General features: G+C 44.1%; 1 protein-coding gene across 4 annotated transcripts in view; it reads left to right on the top strand.

Annotated features, from left to right (window-relative positions):
• Positions 1 to 24,715, top strand: part of MMS19 (MMS19 homolog, cytosolic iron-sulfur assembly component) — a 32,454-nt gene that overhangs the window by 6,457 nt on the left and 1,282 nt on the right. Inside the window, exons 2-27 of one of the 4 annotated variants that reach the window (XM_032607848.1) lie at positions 4,627 to 4,675; positions 6,637 to 6,737; positions 7,481 to 7,566; positions 7,957 to 8,031; positions 8,441 to 8,510; positions 8,893 to 9,021; positions 9,107 to 9,168; positions 15,022 to 15,108; positions 15,535 to 15,609; positions 16,019 to 16,096; positions 16,615 to 16,753; positions 17,003 to 17,157; positions 17,423 to 17,501; positions 17,914 to 18,039; positions 18,235 to 18,316; positions 18,625 to 18,722; positions 18,827 to 18,976; positions 20,734 to 20,889; positions 21,702 to 21,801; positions 22,287 to 22,389; positions 22,540 to 22,608; positions 22,836 to 22,962; positions 23,655 to 23,755; positions 23,897 to 23,953; positions 24,101 to 24,287; positions 24,611 to 24,693. In XM_032607848.1, the coding sequence (XP_032463739.1) occupies positions 4,627 to 4,675; positions 6,637 to 6,737; positions 7,481 to 7,566; positions 7,957 to 8,031; positions 8,441 to 8,510; positions 8,893 to 9,021; positions 9,107 to 9,168; positions 15,022 to 15,108; positions 15,535 to 15,609; positions 16,019 to 16,096; positions 16,615 to 16,753; positions 17,003 to 17,157; positions 17,423 to 17,501; positions 17,914 to 18,039; positions 18,235 to 18,316; positions 18,625 to 18,722; positions 18,827 to 18,976; positions 20,734 to 20,889; positions 21,702 to 21,801; positions 22,287 to 22,389; positions 22,540 to 22,608; positions 22,836 to 22,962; positions 23,655 to 23,755; positions 23,897 to 23,953; positions 24,101 to 24,287; positions 24,611 to 24,693 (2,624 nt within the window). Of the gene's footprint in view, positions 1 to 4,626; positions 4,676 to 6,636; positions 6,738 to 7,480; positions 7,567 to 7,956; positions 8,032 to 8,440; positions 8,511 to 8,892; positions 9,022 to 9,106; positions 9,169 to 15,021; positions 15,109 to 15,534; positions 15,610 to 16,018; positions 16,097 to 16,592; positions 16,754 to 17,002; positions 17,158 to 17,422; positions 17,502 to 17,913; positions 18,040 to 18,234; positions 18,317 to 18,624; positions 18,723 to 18,826; positions 18,977 to 20,733; positions 20,890 to 21,701; positions 21,802 to 22,286; positions 22,390 to 22,539; positions 22,609 to 22,835; positions 22,963 to 23,654; positions 23,756 to 23,896; positions 23,954 to 24,100; positions 24,288 to 24,610; positions 24,694 to 24,715 lie in introns of those variants that run through there. The other 3 variants (XM_032607851.1, XM_032607849.1, XM_032607852.1) reach the window with 3 other exon arrangements.

The raw sequence follows: 24,715 nt of genomic DNA, 5'->3' as shown, positions 1-24,715 counted from the left end.
ATAATAAATGGTATAATAGATAATGGGAACCAGGTTTCTCACTGTCAGAGAAATAAATTACAAATAAGCAAGGGGGAAGGCTAGAATGAACCCTGTGGCACTAGATTAGAGAGGAGACTAATATGATCTTATGTTTAGTTTAATATATATGGGTAGATACAGACATAATGATAATATGTGTGTATACGTGGGTTAGAATACGTACATATATTTCCCAGCTCTCTCTGCTGAGGAGGGCCTAGAAGCAGTGACACCCCAATAGCAATGAGCACAGTTACACCCAGATCTTGGTTTTTAATACCATTCTCCAATAAAAGGAACCAGGGCTTCTTGGAGAAAAGCCTGACTCAAGGGTTGGGGCAGGGAAGTTACAAGATGACCCTGTAGTATTTTGTAGTGCCAGAAAGTAAGAAAGCACTTAAAAAAATAAAAGGATGGGGCATGTCAAAGGGACACTGGTGCCAACCTAAAAAAGCTCCCCATGGCCAAAGATAGAAAATTTGAGCAACAAAATAACCTAGTATTGGGGCTTCCCTGGTGGCGCAGTGGTTGAGAGTCCGCCTGCCGATGCAGGGGACAGGGGTTCGCGCCCTGGTCTGGGAAGATCCCACATGCCGCGGAGCGGGTAGGCCCCGTGAGCCGTGGCCGCTGAGCCTGCACGTCCGGAGCCTGTGCTCCGCAATGGGAGAGGCCACAACAGTGAGAGGCCCGCGCACCGCAAAAAAAAAAACAAAAAAACACCTAGTATTGGATTATAACCCAAGGAATAAAATAAATATACATGAGCTTATGCTGATGTAAACAACTGAATAAATGAAGAAAAGAGAAGAGATGAATCTTCCTTAGAATAACTCCAAATAACATAGATAGATAAATACTCTCCTTCTAGGAAATGAAGCTTAATCTCCCGTTTCCCCTTAACTGTGGACTGGACTTAGTGACTCCCTTCCAAAGGAAAGAGTGTGGGAAAAGAAAAAATAGTAACAGTATGTATGGTGCAGAGACCTGCTGACACTACCTTAACCAAGTGATCAAAGTTAAAATCACCAGTGATATGTTGATATACTGTACCTATGATACGATGTGATGAGAAAGGTGCTTCACCTCTATGCTATTCTTTCTCCAAATCCATAACCCCAGGCTAAACATGAGGAAAACATCAAAGAAACCCATATCAAGGGACATTCTATAAAGTAATTCTTTTAAAATACCAAGGTCATGAAAAGCAAGGAAGACTGAGAAACTTTCACAGACTAGAGGAGACTAAGGATTCATGATGGCTAGTTGCAATGTGGTGTCCTTAATTGGATCCTGAAACAGGAAAATTACATTAGTGGAAAAACTGGTAAAATCTGAATAAAGTCTAGAGTTTAATTAAAAGTAATATACAAATGCTAATCTCTGTTAGTTTTGACAGATGTACTATGTAAGATGGTAACATTCAGGGAAACTGGGCGAGGGGTATACAGGAACTCTATACTGTCTTTACAACCTTTTTTTAAATCTAAAATTATTCCAAAGTGTAAAACATTTTTTTAAGTCTACCTCTCAACCCCCAGCTACCCGTCTCCCTCCCTAGAGACAACCAGTGTTACTAATTCCTTTCATCTTCTAGAGATATAAATAAATACAAATAGAAATAATTCCCTCTCCCTTTAAAAACAATGCTATGCACATACTATATACTATTTATGTACACTCTTATGTTCTGCTTTTAAATCTTTTCCCACTATCAGTATAAATATACAGGTTCCTCAGTCTTTTTTCAATTTTTTTCCTAAGTAGTTACAGAGAATTCCATTATGGATGTACTATAACTTATTTAACTTGTTTCTTTTTTTTTTAAATTTTATTTATGTATTGTTTATACAGCAGGTTCTTATTAGTTATCTATTTTATACATATTAGTGTATACATGTCAATCCCAATCTCCCAATTCATCCCACCACCACCACCACCACCCTCCCCGCCACTTTCCCCCCCTTGGTGTCCATAGGTTTGTTCTCTACATCTGTGTCTCTATTTCTACCTTGCAAACTGGTTCATCTGTACCATTTTTCTAGATTCCACATATATGCGTCAATATATGACATTTGTTTTTCTCTTTCTGACTTACTTCACTCTGTAGTCTCTAGGTCCATCCTCCTCTCTACAGATGACCCAATTTCGTTCTTTTCTATGGCTGAGTAATATTCCATTGTATATATGTGCCACATCTTTATCCATTCATCTGTCGATGGACACTTAGGTTGCTTCCATGTCCCAGCCATTTGTTGTTTGCAGTCATTCGCTACTATAAATCATTCTGAAATGAAAAAACTTGTACATGCATTATTTTGCACTTTTACAAGTATGTAGGATAAATTCTGAGAAGATTCCCTACATACATTTGTAATTTAAAAAGTATTTTCAAATTGCCTTCCATAGGGACTTCTCTGGTGGTCCAGTGGTTAAGACTCCGCGCTTCCACTGCACGGGGCGCAGGTTCGATCCCTAGTCAAGCAGTTAAAATCCTCCATGCCCCACAGGCGCGGCCAAAAAAAGCGGGGGGGGGGGGGGGTGCTCCATAAAAGGGCAGTACCAATTTTTACTCCACCTACAGTGTTTAAGAGTGCCTTTAAAAAATAAAAAAAAAAAAAAGAGTGCCTTAATTCCACGCACCATCACCAAACATAAGCGTGATACAAAATGTGTGATCTTTGCCAGTCTAGTATGTTAAAGACCAACGTTTTGGGGAGTTGAATTTGCATTCCTGTTGTTAATATGGTTGAGCATCTTTTAAAATTGGTTGTTGGTCTTTTGTCTCAATGACTTGTAGAAGTGCTTTTTATATTGGTAAAATAGCCCTTTGTTATAAGAATTGCAAATATTTTTTCCCAGTTTGTCTTATGATGTTTGTTTTTGCCTTGCAGAAAATCCAATTTTATTTTTTAATGTAGCTGATTTTAACCAATCTTTTCTTTTATGGCTAAATATAACTATGTTATACTTAGAAATGTTCTCGTGTGTTTTTTTCTTTAATCCATTTGATATTTACTTTGGTGAAAGATTCAGAGCCATTGGTTTGTTTGTTAGCTTGTTTCAAATATTTACCCAATCATGCCAACACCATTTATTGAATAGTCTGTTTTTCATTAATTGAAATATGATTTTTAAAATCATATTCTCATGTATTTGTGTCTCTTTCTGGATTTGCTATTCTATTTCTATACCATTGATTTCTTTGAATATGAACTCATACTACACTGGTTACTTTTATTATGGAAAACATAAAGTATATTCAAAACTATACAGTATTTTATGGGCTTCCCTGGTGGCACAGTGGTTAAGAGTCCGCCTGCTGATGCAGGGGACACGGGTTCATGCCTGGGTCCGGGAAGATCCCACATGCCGCGGAGCAGCTGGGCCCATGAGCCATGGCTGCTGAGCCTGCATGTCCCGAGCCTGTGCTCTGCAACGGGAGAGGCCACAACAATGAGAGGCCCGCGTACCGCCAAAAAAAAAAAAAAAAAAAAACAAAAAACTATACAGTATTTTAATTACTGTGACTTTATAACAATCTTTTACTATTTGGAAGAACTGCCTTCCCTCCCTCCCTCATTGCTCTTTTTCAGAATTTGCCTGTCTAATTATGTATTATTTTTAACACAGTAACATTCTCAGTGGTTCTTTAAAGTTTTCACCATTCAGATATTCACATTTATATATATATATATATATTTTTTTTGCCTGCGTTGGGTCTTTGTTGCTGCTTGCAGGTTTTCTGTAGTTGCAGTGAGCAGGGGTACTCTTCGTTGCAGTGCGTGGGCTTATCATTGCGGTGGCTTCTTCTGTTGTGGAGCACAGGCTCTAGGCGCGTGGGCTACAGTAGTTGCAGCACGTGGGCTCAGTAGTTGTGGCACGCAGGCCATAGAGCGCACGGGCTTCAGTAGTTTTGGCGCATGGGCTCAGTAGTTGTGGCTCTCAGGCTCTAGAGTGCAGGCTCAGTAGTTGTGGCACACGGGTTCAGTTGCTCCACGGCATGTGGGATCTTCCCGGAGCAGGGATTGAACCTGTGTCCCCTGCATTGGCAGGCAGATTCTTAACCACTGAGCCACCAGAGAAGTCCCCAGATATTTACATTTTTTGTTAGGTTTATATCTAGGTATTTTTCTCTCTCTTTCTCTCTTTTTTAATTTTTATTTGTTGCTATTGTAAATAGGCTCTTTTTTCCTTTATATAATTTTTCAGGCTATTGTATGTGTGTATGTGAAAGTTCTTAATTTCATATTAATTTTTTTATTTTTATTTTATTTATTTTTTTATTTTTTCATATTAATTTTGTACCTAGCCACCCTAATGAATTACTTTGTTTGTAGTATTTTTTTCATTTATTTCTCTTGGATTTTCTAGATAAACAGTTACCTGCAAATGATATATTGACTTTCTTTTCAGTTTTTATACTTGGAGCTGCATACTTGAAGTGTTACAGAAATGGTTTTCATGTAGGAGAGGCTCTTGGCAAGCACGGTGGGCCCCATGGTGTAAGACCTAGGGTAGGCAAAAACATTGGTAATTAGAGCCATTGAACCCTGGGATGGAATTTTATTTTTGTTTTTTCAGATTTCTTTTTCTTCTTTCCTTTAGATGTGAAATCTGGAAGCTATACGGTGTTACAAGTGGTGGAAGCCCTTGGGTAAGAGCCTCTGCTCTAGAATACCAGTCTTCAGCCCTGGCGCTGCACTCTGAAAAAGTTACTTTGTCCTGAATTTCTCCTACTGTAGCCCAACACCCTCCTCCCCCTCCCATATCAGTACCTCAGGTTAAGCCAGTGTTTCTCCTGAAAAATGATTCTTGCCACCTGACTGAGGCCCCTAAGGAAGTGTTGGGAACACCGCCTATGGGTCACATTAGCTCCTGGGTCAGCCCACAGGTTTAGGCTGAGATGGGTGGTTGAAAGCCATCAACTGTTAGTTAATTAGAGCTGGGATTCCTCTTCTGCTTCTTTAGACCCACCCTCCCCAATAGGATTCTAGTCAGCCTACATCTGACTCAGACCTGCTGTGAGCCCAGCCTGGGGAGTGGTCAAGAGGCTGACCTTGCACCAGGTTCCCCACTATAAGAAAAGGCTTGGAAAAACAGCTGGAAGACCAGTGTTACCACCAGATATTCCAAGCTCCAGAGGAACTATATGCTTGTAGTCTAATGTCTGCTTTCCTCATATTTCATACTTGGTAGACCATTTAAATTGACATTTAAATTAGCGAAGGTTGTTAACTGTCATGGCTAGCATGTCTTCTAAAACAGAAAAAACGAGAAAATTGGGGAGAGGGTGGAGGAGTAAGGTCACTATTATGCATTTTTCCCACATAAGAGACCTTTTGGCCTTTCTTCTCATGTTGTGGCCTTGGTCCATTTTTTTTTTAAATAACAGCTTTATCGAGATATAATTTATGTATCATGAAGTTCACCATTTTAAAGTGTGTATTCACAGATTTGTATGACCCTTAATCACAGTCAGTTTTAAGACATTTTCATCACCCCAGAGAGAAACCCCACGCCCATTAGCAATCACTCCCCATTCCTTTCTCTTCCTAGCCCCTGGCAACCACTAATCTACTCTGTCTCTGTGGATTTGCCTATGCTGAAAATTTCACATAAATGGAATTATACAGTAATATGTAACCTTTGTGATTGGCTTCTTTCACTTAGCATAATGTTTTCAAAGTTCATCCCTGTTGTACATGTATCAGTACTTCATTTCTTGCTGAACAATATTCTGTTATATGGGTATACCACATTTTGTTTAACCATTCATCAGTTGAGGGATATCTGAGTTGTTTCCACATTTTGGCTATTCTGAATAATGCTGCTATGAGCATTTGTGTGCCTTGGTCCATTTTTAAATGCACAGTTTTCTACTTCTACCTTTCTATAAGTTCCTGTCCTAAGGATCCTGTCAAAAGTGAGCTTCTTTTTACCCCATTACCCCTAGCTATATATACTCTTAACCTTGAGGTTTAATTCATGTATCCTGGCCAGTTCTCCTTCAGAAGTCTTCTACCTCCTGCATTTACTTAGATTCCTTCTGGTATGTCTAAATGTGAGTTGTTTTGAAGATACATCACCTCCTTGTTGCTTCAGCCTAGGTCCTCCCATATCAATAATCCTAAATAGTTAAAACCTATACTCTGACCATCTTACTTTGTAAACTTCCAATTATAAAGACCATAATGGTCTTCCAGTTATAAAGACGATATGGTCCCTAAGACTATAGTGGTTGCTTTAACAGTGATATATTTATTCTCCTCCTGTTTTGGTAGAAGCTGCAGCTGCCAGTCATCTCTTGAGCCCTGTGGTTAGCTGCTAAGCTCTGTTTCAGAGGAATGTCACAGTTGTATGAGAAGGAGTAAGCCCCATACCCAGTCAGTGCCTGGAGATGGACACTTCTGTTGGCTGTGGTGTCACGTATGCCTCTAATGATGTCAGGTCAATCTGGGGATTGGCCTTAGTGTTGTCTGTAATGCTAAGCACCTCCAGAATACCTTCCTGGGCTGGCTTCCATGCCCAGGGGGTGAGTGTAACTAATTGCAAAATACTTACTTCAAAAGTTTGAACTGGGTAATGTCAGGCTGTCTCTATCTTACTTTACCCCAGGTCCTCTCTAGAGAATCCAGAACCCCGAACTCGGGCACGAGGAATCCAGCTCTTGTCACAGGTGCTACTGCAGTGTCACTCCTTGCTCCTGGAGAAGGAAGGTACTGGCATCGCTAGTAGGAGTGCTGAGCCAAGGCCTTGTCTATTCAAGCCAGCTTTACAGGGAGGGAGGGAGGACATAAGGTATCTGTGAACTCTTAATTCAGGGTCTTCATTCCTCACTGGTATATGTGGCAGAGAAGATAAGAATTGAGACACAAGACACATGGATTTCAAATGTAGCCTTAGACAGTATTTTTCAGTATATCTTCCCCTCTTTGTAAAATGGACAAAGTAGTATTTCATAGATGGAGTGGAAAAGTAATGAAATATCAAAGTGTTTTGAAGTCCTGAGGAAAAAAGCCAACAACTTATTTATCTTCTATAAAGCTTTATTAGCATCTAGCCATGCCCATTTATTTACCTATTGTGTATGCTGCTTTTATGTTACAGTGGCCCAGTTGAGTAGTTTTGACATACTATGTCCACAAGCCTAAAATATTTACTGTCTGGCCCTTTGAGAAAATTTGCCGACCCAAGTTCTGTAGAAAGGCAGTTCTCGGCTTGAGAATGGGTTTGATTGTGACCTAGTGAGAATGGATAATAAAAGATGTTCACCTATTTTCCTGACAGATCAAGGAAGTCACCCTCAAATGGGAGGGCTTGGAACATATCTCTCAGTGAAGGAGAAAATTTGTAGTGAAGCCCAAGGAGGAACAGCCCTTATAAACCTTGGGAAGGAGCAAAGCCGGTGGGCCCTCCTCCAGCCTGTGTAAACTAACGGCTGAATTTCTGGTCTGTGCAGTGGTACACTTGATCCTATTCTATGAGAACCGGCTGAAGGACCATCATCTTGTGATCCCATCTGTCCTGCAGGGTTTGAGGGCACTTGTGAGTTCTTTTTTGTATTACATACCATGTTTGCAGGAACCTATTTCCAGTGAATTCTCTCCCTCCCCTTAGAGGGTGAGACTTCAAGTGCTTCAAAGCAGATGCCCAGATGTGGGACTAAACTAGTCTCAGCCAGCTCCACTTCTGTTTTTAGTTTGTAGAGTAAAAGTATCCTTTGGGGACTGGAATTCAAAGCCAAACTGGAAGGAGCTGCAGAGACCTAATCAACTTGAGAAAAGGGACCATGTATCTCACTGTTAGCACTTCTTCCCAAACCTGGATGTTGTGATTCCCACTGTAGCTAAATAGCCCTGTTTTAGGCTTGTGTCTTGAAGGCTGTGCTAGAATTCCCAGAATTCCCTCTGTGCTCACACTTCTCTTCTCCCCCAGAGCCTGTGTGTGGCCCTGCCCCCAGGGCTGGCTGTCTCCGTGCTTAAAGCCATCTTCCAGGAGGTCCACGTACAGGTGAGTGATAACAGTCACCTTGGTGTTCTCCTCTGTCTCCCAGCCATTGACATAACTAGAATTAGATGGCAAAAAAAATTGCCTTCTAAGTTCTGAACTCTTTCAGGTCTTTGACCATGTTCACATGCTATCCCTTGCTACTGTATAAGGAGAGCGAGGCATGCCATTATGTCTGACCTGTGTCCTCTTACACTAAAGTAAGGCATACAGCAGACAGGTTTTGGTTATCGGTTCCACTGCTGGACTGCTGGGCAATAGCCGTATCCTTTCTCTACATTTCCTCTGAGGTTCATCTTATACTGGTGTAAAGAGCACTGTCCACTTAGAGATTGTGAAGCAGGAAGTAGTTTCGTCAGCTGAGGTATTCTTTGGGCACTTTCTTTACTTACTTCCTGTCTCTCCTACTAAGTCCCTGCCACAGGTGGACCGACACACAGTCTACAGTATCATCACCAACTTCATGCGAACCCGGGAAGAAGGTAAGAGGCAGGGCTCTCTGGAAAACCTGAAAAGTGAGCACATCTTTTTTTTCCCCCATTACCAGGACTCATTTTAGCCCGGGGGTGATATAGAAGAGCCAGTACTTTGAGAGGATGATAAAGGGAAACTGGGAGCCACTCACTCCCCAGGAAAGTAAAGAAACGGTGGAGTTTGAGCTGATGTTTTAAATTCTTACCTCTGTAACAATTATGTATTGTTGCACATCTTCTCTTCACTGAGAACTCTCTTGGAATAGGAAAACAGAAAGGGCCTGCTCTGGTAGGCAGGAAAGTCAGTGATAGCAGAGGGAGAACACAGGCCAAAAGAAAGCTCAGCTTTCTATCCCACGGGACAGTAATGATCTTGTTCTCTCCTCCGCAGAGCTGAAGGGCCTAGGAGCTGATTTCACCTTTGGCTTCATCCAGGTGATGGATGGGGAAAAGGATCCCCGTAATCTTCTGGTGGCCTTCCGCATCGTCCATGACCTCATCTCCAGAGACTATAGCCTGGGTACACCCTTGTAGCCTTCAATTAGCTGGTTGGGGCTTGTCAGATGAGAGGCTTATAAGTCCTCATTCTTTCTCTGTTGCCTTAGGACCCTTTGTGGAGGAGTTGTTTGAAGTGACATCCTGTTACTTCCCTATTGATTTTACTCCTGTAAGTAGTACCTTTCATTCATTCACTCATTCAAATATTTGTCCAGTGTCTGTTATGTGCCAGGCCCAGTTCTAGGCCCTGAGGGTGCAGCGGTGAACAAAAGAAACAATCCCTGCCCTCAAGAACTTAATGTTTTAGTAAACTGGGAAGTGGAAAAACATTTGCCATGGGAGGAACGGTTCAATTCGGCAGGTATTTGGGAGACTCCTTGACAAAGTATGTAGTGCTTCGAACTACAGGATTGTATAACATGATTCATGTCCTTGAAAGCTGAAACATTTAAGTAACAGTAAGAGATTGTGGACCAAAACAAGTGGTGTTTTAATTGTTCAAAGAAGACAGAGTTTAGTTTGAGCTAGAGTAGGCAGGAACTGACTTCACAGATAAGATAGGATTTCTCTTGGTTTCTGCAGGATGTGTAGGATATGATCCTGGATTCTGAGGGTACATCTCAGGCAGTAGAAACAAATTGACTAAACAAAGACGACACAGTTGAGCATAGTGTGTACAGGAGGTGTTTGCTCTGATGCCCTCGGACTTTCCTCCCACTCTGCATCTTGATTTTCCTTCTTTTTCCAAATATTCAAGGTCTCATCACTATATGGGTACGCATGGGTATGTGTACTGCAAGCATTAGTGATTTGGGAAAAATGAAAGGAGCTATACCACAGCATACCAAACTACATTGGAGCACTGACTCTCAGTGCCTTTAAAGATACACAGCCATTTTTGCCATAGGGAATTTCTTAACCAGCTTATTCTAGTTGACATCAGTTGCTTGGGACCACCTCTCTGATATTCTTTTCATCTCTTTTGTAATCAGTATCACTGTTTCTTCTCAGAAGAACTTAAGCCTTTTAAATAGGGACACCTGGCTTTTAGTGTAACAATTTATGTTAGAAATATTCTTTATGGTCTTACCAATCTGTTTTGGCCATTTGCCATCCTCATAGTGGATCACATCAGTATAAGTGATGGTTCCTATCCTGTGTGTAGGGGTCAGCAAACTTTCTATTAGGGCCAGATAGTTACCATTTTAGACTTTGCAGGCCATATGGTCTCTGTTGAAGCTCCTCACCTCTGCTGTTCTAGCACAGAAATGGCCATAGACACTGGAATGTGGTACAGTGGCTATATTGCAATAAAACTTTATTTATGGACACAGAAATTTAAATTTCATATAATTTTCATGTGTCACAAGATACTATTCTTTTGATTTTTTTTCAACGACTTAAAAATGTAAAAACCATTCTTAACTTGGCCATACAGTCTTAACTGGTTGCTTCCTACTCTTAATGCAGAGTAGATAATCTTCCTTTACCATCACCTAGGGATTCCTTTGTCTTTTCTCTTGGATCGGATCTCTTATCTCCTGGGTTTATGTACTTCCTATTTTATAGTTTACTCCCTCATTTTGGTGGTGCACATCCCTTATTAGCTTCCCCAGTGTGTAAAAAGAGTGAAACATTTAGATTTTTGTAAATCTAGAATGTCTTCATTCTTTCCTCCCACTTATTGACAATATGGGTATGAAATTGAAGGCATTGCTACATTTACCTCTAATTTTCAGTTGCTGTGAAGAAGTCTAAATTCTTTTTGATTTGCAAAACTTTATGGTCACTTTTTTTCCTCTTTTCTGGAAGCTTTTAAGTTTTGATTATTTTCCCCCAATATATTGAAAATTCACAATTATGTGCCTTAGTACGGGTCTGCTTTCATGCATTGTATTGGGTACTTGGTAGGTCCCATCCATCTGGAAACTCATGTCCTTCAGTCCTGGGAAATTTTCTTGCATTCTTTCTTTGATGATTTCTTTCCCTCTGTTTTCTCTGTTCCTTCCTTTTAGAACTCCTATCAGTCTTCTGTTAGACCTCTGAATCTCCTACTTTTCTTTCATATTTCTTACCTCTACCTTTTTGTTAGTTTATAAGAAAATTCTACAATTTTATCTTTTCTGTCAGTCAAAGTCCAGGCATGAAAACAGAAACCACTTTGGTATTTAAAACAGAAATAATTTAATGCAGGAAATTGTTTTTACAAGTTATGGGAAAGCTGAGAAGCCAAACGGGATAGTGAGGCAACCTATCAATAGCAGGAAGCCATTATCACCCCTAGGCTGGAGGGACAAAGGGAAGAGTTGATGTTACTGGACCTCAGAGGCTGAGAGTATGACAAAAACATAGGCCTATCAGTAGAAGCTGGAGCCATGGAGGAGATGCTGCCAATGCTGAAAGCGCCCACTAAATTGGAGAAGTGGGAAGAAATGCCCTGGGTTTTCCTTTCCTTCTGACCTGCATTCTTCTACAAGTGCTTCCCGTTGGCTGAACCCAGGCCATTATGGGAGCCTGGGAAATGTAGCCTGCAGTGGTCAGCCCAAGGAATGGCTCTGAGGGCAGAAAGGCCCAGGACTAGCACATCTCCTATTAACCCCTTCTATTGATTTTGTTTCTCATTTCTGCTCTCATGCTTTGAATTTCCCAGGACCTTTTTTTTTTAAATTAATTTTTATTGGAGTATGGTTGTTTTACAATGTTGTGTTAGCCTCCACCGCACAACAAAATGAATCAGCCGTACACATACAGATATCCCCTCCCTTTTGGACTTTCCTCCCATTTAGGTCACCACAATGCATTAGGTAGAGTTCCCTGTGCTATACAGTATGTTCCCATCAGTTGTCTATTTTATACATAGTATCAATAATATATATGTGTCAATCCAGTCTCCCAATTCCTCCCACCCCACCCCTTTCCCCCTTTGTATCCATACATTTGTTCTCAACATCTGTGTCTCTATATCTGCTTTGCAAATAAGATCATCTATACCATTTTTCTAAATTCCACATATATGCGTTATTATACGATATTTGCTTTTCTCTTTCTGACTTCACTCTGTATGACACTCTCTAGGTCCATCCATGTCTCTACAAATGACCCAATTTCATTCCTTTTTATGGCTGAGTAATATTCCTTTGTATATATGTACCACGTCTTCTTTATCCATTTTCCCAGGGCCTTTTATTGTCATTTTTGATGATCTCTTAAACGTCTTTTGTTTTGTTTTTTTAAATATTTATTTATTTGGCTGTGCTGGATCTTAGTCACAGCACGCAGGATCTTTGTTGCCACATGCAGGATCTTTAGTTGCACCATGCAGGATCTTTTAGTTGTGGCATGCAGGCTCTTAGTTGCGGCATGCAGGATCTCGTTCCCTGACCAGGGATCGAACCCAGGCCCCCTGCATTGGTAGCTCGGAGTCTTAACTGCTGGACCACCAACTTAAGACTGGTGGTCTTTTTTTCTTTAGCATTCTGTTCTTATTTAATCCATGAATGAATTACTTTCTTACTGTTTTTGAAAACTCTCCCCACATATGTGGTCTTTGTTTCCTCCAAGTTTTTTTTTTTTGTTTTTGGTCTCTATTTCCAGGTTAGAGGCTTTCTTCAGATATCTGGTAATCCTTGGGAGTTTGCACATGTTTCAAAATGAGAATTATAAAGCTGAGTGGGAGCTCTGAGCACAGGGAATGGGCTGGCTGAGGATGAACTTCCCTGTATAGTGGCTTACATGGACAGCTTGGGAACCCCCATTGTATTCTTCCTCTTGGGCTAGTCAGGTTCTCCTAGAAAAAGACCTTAGATCGGCCTAGAGGGAGAAGTCTGGCTACAAGCAAATAGGGCTTGAAGGGTTGGAAAGTCTCAATTCTAAAAACTGTATTACTTAGACCTTTTTTTTTTTTCTCCTGCCATGCCATTCCCCAATCAGGGGTTGAACCCGGGCCCTGGTAGTGAAAGCACTGAGTCCTAACTACTGGACCACCAGGGAATTCCCACTTAGACCTCTTTTGATTCAGCACCCAGGCCCTCAGCTGCACCTATGTCTCTAAGATTAGACCTCTGTCTACCCTCTCTAAAGAATTAAACCTCCAGATTCTACTGCAGCTAGGGAGGACTTGAGAAGCAATCTCGGAGGTCAGATTGCTTCTCGAACCCCACTCGCAATTCCAAAGGTACCTGGTACTTCTGGTTGTGAAGCCTTTTGAGGAGACTGGTGTATATGGGGAGTTACTCAGCATTCCCCAAGCCTACTGAGGATTCTGTTCTCTTGGCTCTGCTAAGTCATTTTCTTCTTATCCATCTGCTTTTCACCTTCTACAGTTTTGTTGCTAACATCCCTTATCCTGTTCTCGTCAACCTTTAGCTTTATAGCTTTAAAAAAAAAAAGAAAAGAAAGGAAAATCCCTTTACTGTATTTTTGGTGGGGTTTCTAAAGAGAAAAGGAAAATCTGATGTATGTTTTCAGTGTGCCTTCTTGACATACACGTGGCCAACAGGCACATGAAAAGATGCAAATCAAAACTACAATGAAGTATCACCTCACACCTGTTAGAATGGCCATCATCAAAAAGTCTACAAATAATAAATGCTGGAGAAGGTGTAGAGAAAAGGGAACTCTCCACTGTTGGTGGGAATGTAAATTGGTGCAGCCACTACGGAAAACAGTATGGAGGTTCCTTAAAAAACTGAAAATAGAGCCACCATATGATCCAGCAATCCCACTCCTGGGCACATATCCAGAAAAGATGAAAACTCTAATTTGAAAAGATACATGCACCCTAGTGTTCATAGCAGCACTATTTATAAGAGCCAAGACATGGAAGCAACCTAAACGTTCATCAACAGATGAATGGATAAAGATGTTGCGGGGGGGGGGGGGGGGGTGCGTGTATGTGTGTGTGTGTGTGTGTGTGTGTGTGTGTGTGTGTGTGTGTACACACACACACACACACACACACACACACAATGGAATACTACTCAGCCATAAAAAAGAATGAAATAATGCCATTTGCAGCAACATCGATGGACCTAGAGATTATCATACTGAGTAAAGTAAGACAGAGAAAGACAAATATTATATGCTATCACTTATATGTGGACTCTAAAAGTAATATAAATGAATTTATTTACAAAACAGAAACAGACTCAAAGATAATAGAAAACAAACTTTATGGTTATCAAAGGGGAAAGGTGAGGAGGAATAAATTAGGAGTATGGGATTAACAGATACATACCACTATATATAAAATAGATAAACAACAAGAATTTACTGTATAACACAGGGAACTATGTTCAGTATCTTATAATAACCTATAGTGGAAAAGAATCTGAAAAAAATATATATGTATATAAGTGAATCACTTTACTGTACACCTGAAACTAACACAGTATTGTAAGTCAACTATATACTTCAATTTAAAAAAATCTGCCTTCTTGACGCAGAAATCATGAAAGTTTTTATAATGCCAGAATTACAGCTTTTTATAATGGTAAAACAATAGAAATGTCCATCAAAGGGTGATTATCCAAATAAACTGTGACTCAACCACACAATGAAATAGTATCAGCCACTAAAACTAATACTATGAAAAAATAATAACATGAAAAATGTACCTAGTATTAAGTGAAAAAATAGATTGCAGAAAATATATTCAAAAGATCACATTTTTTAAAAGTGTATATATTTTAAAGGGAATACCAATATACCAATCACATAGTCATAATAGTATATATACAGAGAAGAAACTTGCACCAGAAAGTTAAGGGTGCTTATCTCTGAGTGGTGAGATGATAGATCAGATGGAAACTGTGTGATCAGATAGAAAATAAATGCCCGACAGACAAAAATTCCCAAGGAACATGTAAGAGCAAGCAGTCTTCCTGCTGGGGCCTCATACCATAAACTTCTGCCAGATTGGGTGTAAATCTCACCCTATTCTGCAGGGTTGCCAGGTTCACTCCTGTGTCCAGGGGTGGTCTGAAGAGTTATACAAGCTCACGCCCCCTTCTCCCTTTTCCAGCCACCTAATGATCCCCATGGTATCCAGAGAGAAGATCTCATCCTGAGTCTTCGAGCTGTGCTGGCTTCTACACCGCGATTTGCTGAGGTGGGTCTAGCCAAAGTTAGGATATGTAGCCTCAACCCACAGAAGGGTCTGAAGAAAGAACAGTAAAAGCATGGGGGAAAAGAAAGTTCCAGTATACATTTTAGGTTATGGCATCTTGCAAGTGTCTTCAGACCTTCGAAGTAAAAAACTTCACCATCTCTTCATTTAAAATAGTAAACCAATCCCTATTTGGTGCTATCTTTTGAAATTCTTTAGCTTTGCCAGCTAGCCCACTTCTCAGGTCACTGGGAGTCTGGCCATGGATTGAGAGGGAGGTTGGTTTACAGTCACAACTCTCGACTCGAGTATAGCTCCTTGATGTAACACCTACCCCTGGGAACTGGTGACAGTGAGGACATGGTTGGCCTTAGTGTGGCTGCAGCACTACCCATATCTCACTCTTTAGTTCTTCCTTCTCTCCCACAGTTCCTGCTCCCCCTGCTGATTGAGAAAGTGGATTCCGAGATTCTGAGTGCCAAGCTGGATTCTCTGCAGACTCTGGTGAGTGATTGTTCTCTTTTGAGGATCCAGCTGTCTTTAGACAATTTAGGGGTACTAAAGGATTATGAATTGATTCTTGGAGAGCCAGGGAATAGTTCATTGGCCTCAAGAGAGGGATACCCAGAATCCGGGCCTATATGTTGACCTAAAGCCCCCAGTTGCATTTTGTCTTGTTCTGTAGTAACTGAGTGGCAGCTGAGGAAAGGCTGACCAGGGCTCCCTCTTCATGCTTGTTTTCCATCAGTCAGGACAAGCTCCTATTTTTCAGTGACCTGGGTAGGATGGTTATGAAATCCTGCTTGTTTACTGCTGAGAGCCGGGGTCTTTCAGGTGCCATTATGCTGAGGGGCCTGCATATCCTAGGAAGTCTGAGTGTGTAGATAGCCTTTACCTGTGCTTTCCTTGGCAGAATGCTTGCTGTGCTGTGTACGGACAGAAAGAACTAAAGGACTTCCTCCCCAGCCTTTGGGCTTCTATCCGCAGAGAGGTGAGTGTTACTGAGATAAACTCACTACCATTAACTCCTGGTTGTCGGGCACGAGGGGAAATAACACACCGTATCCTTTTCCCTCTGTTGCTGTGCTTGGTTATTCAGCAAGAGGGCAAGGGGGCATACTTCTAGTTGAATGACAGGGGTAGGGTCAGCTGTTTGGTGGTGGCACATGATCAGTCTCGCACAGTGCCCAATTCCTGTCCTTCCATGGTAAGGAGCATAGGTCATGCTGAGTACAGCGGGAGAGGAAGAGACTTAGGAAAGGGGTTCCCAACAACCACTGCTCAAAGTCGTATTCAGTTTCTCAAAAAGTATGTGTATCAATCCTAGTGGGACTGAGGACTTAGTGAGAATACACCAATTGAGAAGAAACTCATTTGGGGGATTAATTTCCATTGCTGTGCCCCAAAGGTTCTCACCACCCCCTCCCCGCAAAGGAAATAGGCAGTAGGTGGGCGAGGTCTCACCTGGTGCAGGCTCACCTCAGTAGCCATGGGATCCCTCCCTGACAGGTGTTCCAGACGGCAAGTGAGCGGGTAGAGGCCGAGGGCCTGGCAGCCCTTAACTCCCTGACTGCGTGTTTGTCTCGCTCTGTGCTGAGGGCTGATGCTGAGGACCTCCTTGACTCCTTCCTTAGCAACATTCTACAGGGTAATGGGACCATGGCAGCTAGAAAGGGGAGTGAGCACAACAGAGAAATTCCTTAAGGCCAGTGACCTTTCATGAGTGGCCCCCATGTTCAGTGATTTGGGTGCTGGAGCCCTGCTTTGAATTGAAAGCAATTTAAGTGGTAACTGCTAGCCAACTGTCCCAGGGCTCAGCCTCCAACTTCCATGGCCTGCAGGGGAACCAGGCAACATTCAGCCTACTCCCTAGGTCTGTGATGTGCTGCCTTTCTAGACTGCAGGCACCATCTGTGTGAACCAGACATGAAACTGGTGTGGCCTAGTGCCAAACTGTTGCAGGCGGCTGCTGGTGCGTCTGCCCGGGCCTGTGACCACATCACCAGCAACGTGCTGCCCCTACTGCTGGAACAGTTCCATAAGCACAGTCAGGTAAGGAAGCAGAATCTGTTGGGGAAATGATGGGACCCCTTGCCAGGATCGCTGTCTCACAGAGAGAGCGCTAAGCATTGAGCTTAGGCCTAGATATAGTAGATCTCGGGTTTTGCTCCCATTTGCTGCTGCTGGTTCCCTTGTTCACTCTTTTCCTGACACTCTTAAGTAAAAGGATAATTCTCCCCAATTCTGCAAGTAGCAGGACTGAACTCCTTTAAAAATAAAGTATTTTTAGACTTGAATACCCCTTAAAACATTACAGAGCAACCAGCGGCGGACAATCCTTGAAATGATCCTGGGTTTCTTGAAGCTGCAACAGAAATGGAGCTATGAAGACAAGGGTGAGGCCATCTTCTAGATGTGGTATCCTGGGGGCTGCTGAGCACTATAGCCCTGTAAAGGATGGCAGGCAAAGAGCGCTACGGAGAAGTAGTCTAGAACAGTGGACCTGTTGTTCTGAGGATGTAGCCCAAGAGAACACTTAACAGTTGAGAGCTGTTGATTTCTTTCCTAGTGTACTTCCCAGATACCCAATGGATTAAATTCTTTAAATCTGCCCCGGGAATTCCGTGGCGGTCCAGTGCTTAAGACTCTGTGCTTCCACCGCAGGAGGCACGGGTTCGATCCCTGGTCAGGGAATTAAGATCCCACATGCCACGCAGCACGGCAAAAAAAAAAAAAATCTGTCCCAGGTTATCTTTGCATCACTTCTGAATAGGATTTCCCTCTAACCTGGACTCTGTCTCTTCCTAGATGAAAGGCCTCTGAGTGGCTTCAAGGACCAGCTGTGCTCACTGGTATTCATGGCCCTGACGGACCCCAGCACCCAGCTTCAGCTTGTTGGCATCCGTACACTCACAGTCTTGGGTGCCCAGCCAGGTACGCTAAAGGGAAAGAGAAAAGATAGGAGTATTGGTCCCTTTCTTGTGATTTTCTGTCTTAAGTGAAGAGCAATCTTAATTCCCTGGTTCTCACTACAACTCTGGATGATTTGGGACTTCTTATAGGACTTTAGGAAGGGTTTTGATGGCTGTAGGGGAAGAAAGATGAGGTTCGTGTTTCCTTCCTGCACAGATCTCCTGTCTTCTGGGGACTTGGAGCTGGCAGTGGGTCACCTATACAGACTGAGCTTCCTGGAGGAGGATTCCCAGAGTTGGTGAGAATATAAGGCAGCGAGATGGAGCAAGCTGTTCCAGGGCTCTGTGCTTCCGACCCTTGGCTTTCCATAGGGGAGGTGGGCCCTGTGCTTGGCTCTGGCTGCTCCCCGGTTGGAGGTGTGGGAATGCTCTCTTTTCTTGGGCATTAAGAAGCCCGGTCCAACTTAGTGGTGTAAGTACTGGAATCCTACTCTTCAGCAAGGTGGCCTCAGAAGCCCACACTCCTGAATCTGCCTAATGGCAGGCCTAGGCAAGAGAGCCATGGATCAAGGCTCAGCTGATGCTCATCTGCCTTGTGCCCCGGCAGGGTGGCAGCACTGGAAGCATCAGGAACCCTGGCCACTCTCTACCCTGTGGCCTTCAGCAGCCACCTAGTGCCCAAGCTTGCTGGGGAGCTGTGTATAGGTATGTGTCTCTGATCTTCCGTGGCTTACCCCTTCCCAGGGAGGCTTGGGGGCCTTCATGCTTGCCATCACACAGTGAAACCTTGTCTCCTGGGTTGCTTTCAGAGGAGTCAGATTTGGCTAGAGGGTATGGGCCCACCAAATGCTCCCGGCATCGGCGCTGTCTGCAGGCCTTGTCAGCTATATCCACACATGCCAGTATTGTCAAGGAGACCCTGCCTCTTCTGCTGCAGCATCTCCGCCAGATGAACAAAGGTAACTACCAGGAACAGTCCTCAGGGAACTGGGCTGAAGGGGGAACCATAGTCGGGTTTGGAGTTGATGCCTCTAAAGCAGTGGTTCCAGTGGTGGCTATAGTAAGAGTCACATGGGAACCTTTAAAAAGTGCTGAATGCGTGGGTCTTAGTCAGTCCAACTGATTCAGCCTCTGAGGAGGGATGAGACTTGGGCAACAGTTATTAAGAATGCCCATGGAGGGCTTCCCTGGTGGCGCAGTGGTTGAGAGTCCGCCTGCCGATGCAGGGGACACGGGTTCGTGCCCCGGTCCGGGAAGATCCCACATGCCGCGGAGCGGCTGGGCCCGTGAGCCATGGCCGCTGAGCCTGCATGTCCGGAGCCTGTGCTCTGCAGCGGGAGAGGCCACAACAGTGAGAGGCCCACGTACCGCAAAAAAAAAAAAAAAAAAAAAAAAAAAAAAACAAGAATGCCCACGGAGGCCATTGAAAAGCACCACTGGGGACTTCCCTGGTGGAGCAGTGGTTAAGAATCGCCTGCCGGGCTTCCCTGGTGGCGCAGTGGTTGAGAGTCCGCCTGCCGATGCAGGGGACACGGGTTTGTGCCCCGGTCCGGGAAAATCCCACATGCCGCGGAGCAGCTAAGCCCATGCACCACAACTACTGAGCCTGCACTCTAGAGCCTGTGAGCCACAACTGCTGAGCCTGCGTGCCACAACTACTGAAGCCCACGTACCTAGAGCCTGTGCTCTGCAACAAGAGAAGCCACCGCAATGAGAAGCCCATGCACCGCAACAAAGAGTAGCCCCCACTCGCCACAACTAGAGAAAGCCTGCGTGCAGCAACGAAGACCCAACGCAGCCAAAAATAAAAACATAAAATAAATAAAATTTTTAAGAAAAGCACCACTGTAAGGCCAAGCTACTCAAAATAGGGTTCATCAACCAGCAGCACGGGTATTATCTGGGAGTTTATTAGAAATGCAGAATCTCAGGTGCCACTGATCAGAATCTGCATTTTAACTGGATCTCCAAGTAACCTGTACATACCCTGGAGTTTGAGAAGCACTGCTCCTCATAAGTGACAGCAGCTATTGCTGTTGTGGACCTGTGCATGCACACCATAGAACCTCACGAATTCCCTAAGCGCCCCACTCTGCACTGCCCGGCCCTTCGTGGATGATCCAGCACCTGATGTAAAGTAGAAAGAACACTGGACTCAGAGCGTGGCCTGGGTTTGATTCCTGACTTTTTCACTGTTACCCTGGAAAAACCACTGGTAATTTATTGAGCCTCCACATCCTCCTCTATAAAATGGAGAAAATGATATTTCTAAGAGAGTTGTTATGAAAACTAAATGAGAATGTACAGCTGACCCTTGAACAAAACAAGTCTGAACAGCACAGGTCCACGTATACAGATTTTTTTCAGTAGTAAAAACTATAGTACAATATGCTTGGTTGAGTCCACAGATGCAGAACTGCAGATATGGAGGAACTGTGTAAAGAGGGACCATTATAACTTGCACGTGGATTTTCGACTGTACAGGAGGGTCGGCTCCCCTTACCCCCGCCTTGTTCAACGATCAGCTGTGTATGAATGCTTCTGTTGCAGAGCTGGCTGGGCAGGTCTCAGCTCCTGGATAAAATGACTTGGCTCTTTATAAGACACTCTTGGTCTCTTTAGTTACTCGTCTTCGATTATTCTTCCCATATTCTGTATGTGACACACCTGGAAGTGCTTTTAAGAAAACCTTACAGAGAACTTTCTCACCACACAGGGAATACGGTTGCAGGAACAAGTGAAGTTATTGCTGTCTGTCAGAGTCTCCAGCAGGTGGCAGAAAAATGCCAGCAAGACCCCGAGAGCTGCTGGTATTTCCATCAGACAGCTATACCTTGCCTGCTTGCCTTGGCTGTGCAGGCTTCCATGCCAGGTAACTTCCTCCACCTCACCCCTCCCTCCTCCCGAATCAGCCTTCCACTAGTGTTGAACAGCACTGCCACCCTCGGGGTATCACTGGTATTGCATTTTGTACCAGCAGAGGCTTCTTTTGAATCCTGTGTCCACATAATGAGATTTCACTTCAAGCAGAGGGTGCCAAGCTGACCTTCGGCAGGAACCAAAATCTACTAGTGTTAGCAACACTCAAAAGGATGCACACTTTTTCCCCCTTAGTTGCTGTGTAATTAGATTAGTTAGAATTAGGCTCTGGAGTCAAGCAGACCTGGTTGGGTTTCGTGGTCAACTCTACCACTTGCCAACTTAGATGAAGATAGCCTTTCTAAGCTTCTGTTTCCTCACTTTATGGGGTTGATAGAGAGTAATATCTATATCACAGGGTAGTTGGTAAGGATTAAATAAGTTAATGTGCAGTGCTTGGCAACAGTAATGTATGTGTGGTAGCTGCTGTATAAAAGGACCCATGAAGATAAATCCACGTTACCTTTAAGTTTTTGAAAAGACTAACATTTCTGATGTTAAGAATGTTCACATTAGCTAGCCTTATTTTCCACTGTTGCCCAGTCAAAAGGACTGCACAAAGTTCTCAGGAGCTCCCTATGGCCTGCATTACACACTCCTACTTCTGGTGCCTTGCTGCTTCTCAGGGCTACAGCACTACTAGAGGACAGTTTAAAAACTGCTCCTCTCGTAACTAGAGTCAAGGCCCAGAGTCATGATGATGACAGGACCTAATCGTCTGAGCCACAGTCATGGCCTGTGATTGTGTGTGTTTTGATTTTGCAGAGAAGGAGCACTCAGTTCTGAAGAAAGTGCTGTTGCAGGATGAGGTCTTGGCCGCCATGGTGTCTGTCATTGGCACTGCCACCACCCACTTGAGCCCTGAGTGAGTATAATCATGGATGTGACTTGATCCCAGGGAGGACAGAATTCTTGGGAAGAAGCAGCAAATAACTTCCTTTTGAGCTGTCCTTTTACCCAGATTGAAACATGGAGGCAGCTTTTGTTTTGTTAAGTCTTGCTGGCAAAGTAAGAAGGGGCCTTTTAGCATCATGGACTGGGGGCCAGAGACTAATGGCTCTTAGCTGCAGATGTGCATGAGAGTCACCTGTGGAGCACTTCTGAAATACACATTGAGTTCTCTCGCTAGATCGTAAGGTCCAGGAGAACAGGGATTTGATCTGTCTTGTTCACTGCGGTAGCACCAAGGCCTAGAACAGGAATGGTTCCTGGCATATAATATGTGCTGAATTAGTATTTGTTGAAGGTGTGAATGATCATGCTCTGGCCCACGGACTCAGTGACCACCAGGAACCCCAGGGCTGCTGTAGAGCCCTGGCTCCTCGGTGACACCTAGTGCTCTTCCCCCAGCTTGGCTGCCCAGAGTGTCGCCCACATTGTGCCCCTTTTCTTGGATGGCAACATCACCTTCCTGCCTGAAAACAGCTTCCCTGGCAGATTCCAACCATTCCAGGTAAGGGTCTGATGGATCAGATTGGGGAGAATCTTAGGACTTCTGTCCTTCAGATTTTTAGGGCTAACCTGGGATGGGTATCCTCAGGGCAGACAAGCCTCTTGCTAGCAGGACAGGCTTGTTAAGGCTCTTCTTCCTCTTCCGCTGTAGGATGGCTCCTCAGGGCAGAGGCGGCTGGTTGCACTGCTTATGGCCTTTGTCTGCTCCCTGCCTCGAAATGTAAGAGACCACAACATTTGGGGAGTACCCCAGTTTAACCCTGACCCGGGGAGGTGAATCCTGGGTGACTTCTGGGCTGAAATTTGTCACAAGCTAAGCTGATTTTCTGCTTTGCCCACTGGAGAGTTTATTTCCCATCCACCCTGGCCCCTGCTGCCACTCTCTCCTGGGTGTCTCTTAGAGTTCAAGTGTTCTCTGGGTCCATGACATGGCCAGGTTTTCTACAGGTGGAAATCCCTCAGCTGAACCAACTCATGCAGGAACTTTTAGAGCTGAGCTGCTGCCACAACTGCCCCTTCTCCTCCACTGCTGCTGCCAAGTGCTTTGCAGGACTTCTGAACAAGCATCCTGCAGGTACTGGAGTGAGGCTGTGGGTTGGGAGCCTCCCTGAATCAACTTCTGATGAAATCTTGACGTTTAGTTCTCATTCTCTTTTTAAAGGAAGTTAGCTAATATATCAATAATAGGGCTTTCCAAGGGACAGCCCGTGGGACAAGAGTCAAGACCAGAGTTGGGCAAAGCTTTATAGGACATAAGATAAGGGCTTCAAGCAGAGTGCTCTATCTAGTTCTGTCATCCTATTCCCTACAAAGAGCTATTAGGGGTAAGTCTTTTTTTTTTTTTGCAGTACGGGGGCCTCTCACTATTGTGGGCTCTCCCGTTGCGGAGCACAGGCTCCGGACGCACAGGCTCAGCGGCCATGGCTCACGGGCCCAGCTGCTCCGCGGCATGTGGGATCTTCCCAGACCGGGGCACGAACGCGTGTCCCCTGCATTGGCAGGCGGACTCTCAACCACTGCGCCACCAGGGAAGCCCTTAGGGGTAATTCTTTATTAGAAGTAGACAACTCTTTTTCGAATGCCAGCACCCCTACATTATGGGAATACCAGGCTCTTGTGCTGGTGTCCTAGAGCTAAGTGGGCCAAATCCACAACCAAAACAATAATGGTTTTTTCTAATGGCTTCTACATTTAAATGATTCACACCTTTGTTGGTAAAACGGACATGGGTAGCGTCTGCATCAGCATTTCCTCCCTCCTTTTTAGGGCAACAGCTGGATGAATTCCTACAGCTGGCTGTGGACAAGGTGGAGGCTGGGCTGAGCTCTGGGCCCTATCGTAGTCAGGCCTTCACACTGCTTCTCTGGGTAAGGAGTCGGAATGGATTCCAGTTAGACAGAGCAGTTGGTCTGGTTAAAAAGAATTTCTCCATTTAACCCTGAAGCGCATGCATGCTTCTCAGGGTTTGAGTGTCATGCCCTGACTGTTCTCTTACTCTCTGATAACAGGTCACAAAGGCCCTAGTGCTCAGATATCATCCTCTCAGCTCCTGCCTTACAGACCGGGTAAGTCCTTGCTGAAGACAGCAGAACCTAGGACCTAACAGGAACTTCCCTGTCGATCCTCTTCTTCCCAAAAATGACTACTGTCCTCCTCTTGGGTATTTAAGATTCTTCCCCGCTGATGTACCTCAAAGGCTCTCTTTTCTCCAGCTCATGGGCCTCCTGAGTGATCCAGAACTAGGCCCAGCAGCAGCTGATGGCTTCTGTCTGCTCATGTCTGACTGCACTGATGTGCTGACTCGTGCTGGCCATGCTGAAGTGCGGATCATGTTTCGCCAGCGGTTCTTCACGGATAACGTGCCTGCTTTGGTCCGGGGCTTCCATGCTGCTCCTCGAGGTGAGGAGAGTCTAAAGGAAAGTCCTCAAATATATAGACCTCTCCATTGGTCAGGCCACAGTCTCTAAAATAATTTAGGACCTGAGTGCTTCTTTAGAGCTGTAGTGTGACCTGTACCTGAAGCGCTGAACATCTAGATTCTTGACCCACTCTTTTCCTTTGATTGGCATATCTTGGCTATTCTGAGCTTGAGGGGCTTTTTAAAAAAAAGAAGAAAAGACTTTTTGTAGGCTAATGTCCCAGCTTCACCAGAGATTAGAATTGAATTCTTAAGCTCTATGTCTGAGCCCAGTTTTTCCCCTAAGCTTTTCCATTTTTTACAGATGTGAAGCCAAATTACCTGAAGGGTCTGTCTCATGTACTTAACAGGCTGCCAAAGCCTGTGCTCTTGCCGGAGCTGCCCACGGTAAGCCTCGCAGTCACAGCCT

Source organism: Phocoena sinus, chromosome 16 (genome assembly GCF_008692025.1).
Source record: "Phocoena sinus isolate mPhoSin1 chromosome 16, mPhoSin1.pri, whole genome shotgun sequence".
In the NCBI taxonomy this organism is placed as follows: Eukaryota; Metazoa; Chordata; class Mammalia; order Artiodactyla; family Phocoenidae; genus Phocoena; species Phocoena sinus.
The sequence above is the reverse complement of the archived record's forward strand: the minus strand, read 5'-3'. Positions and strand labels throughout refer to the sequence as shown.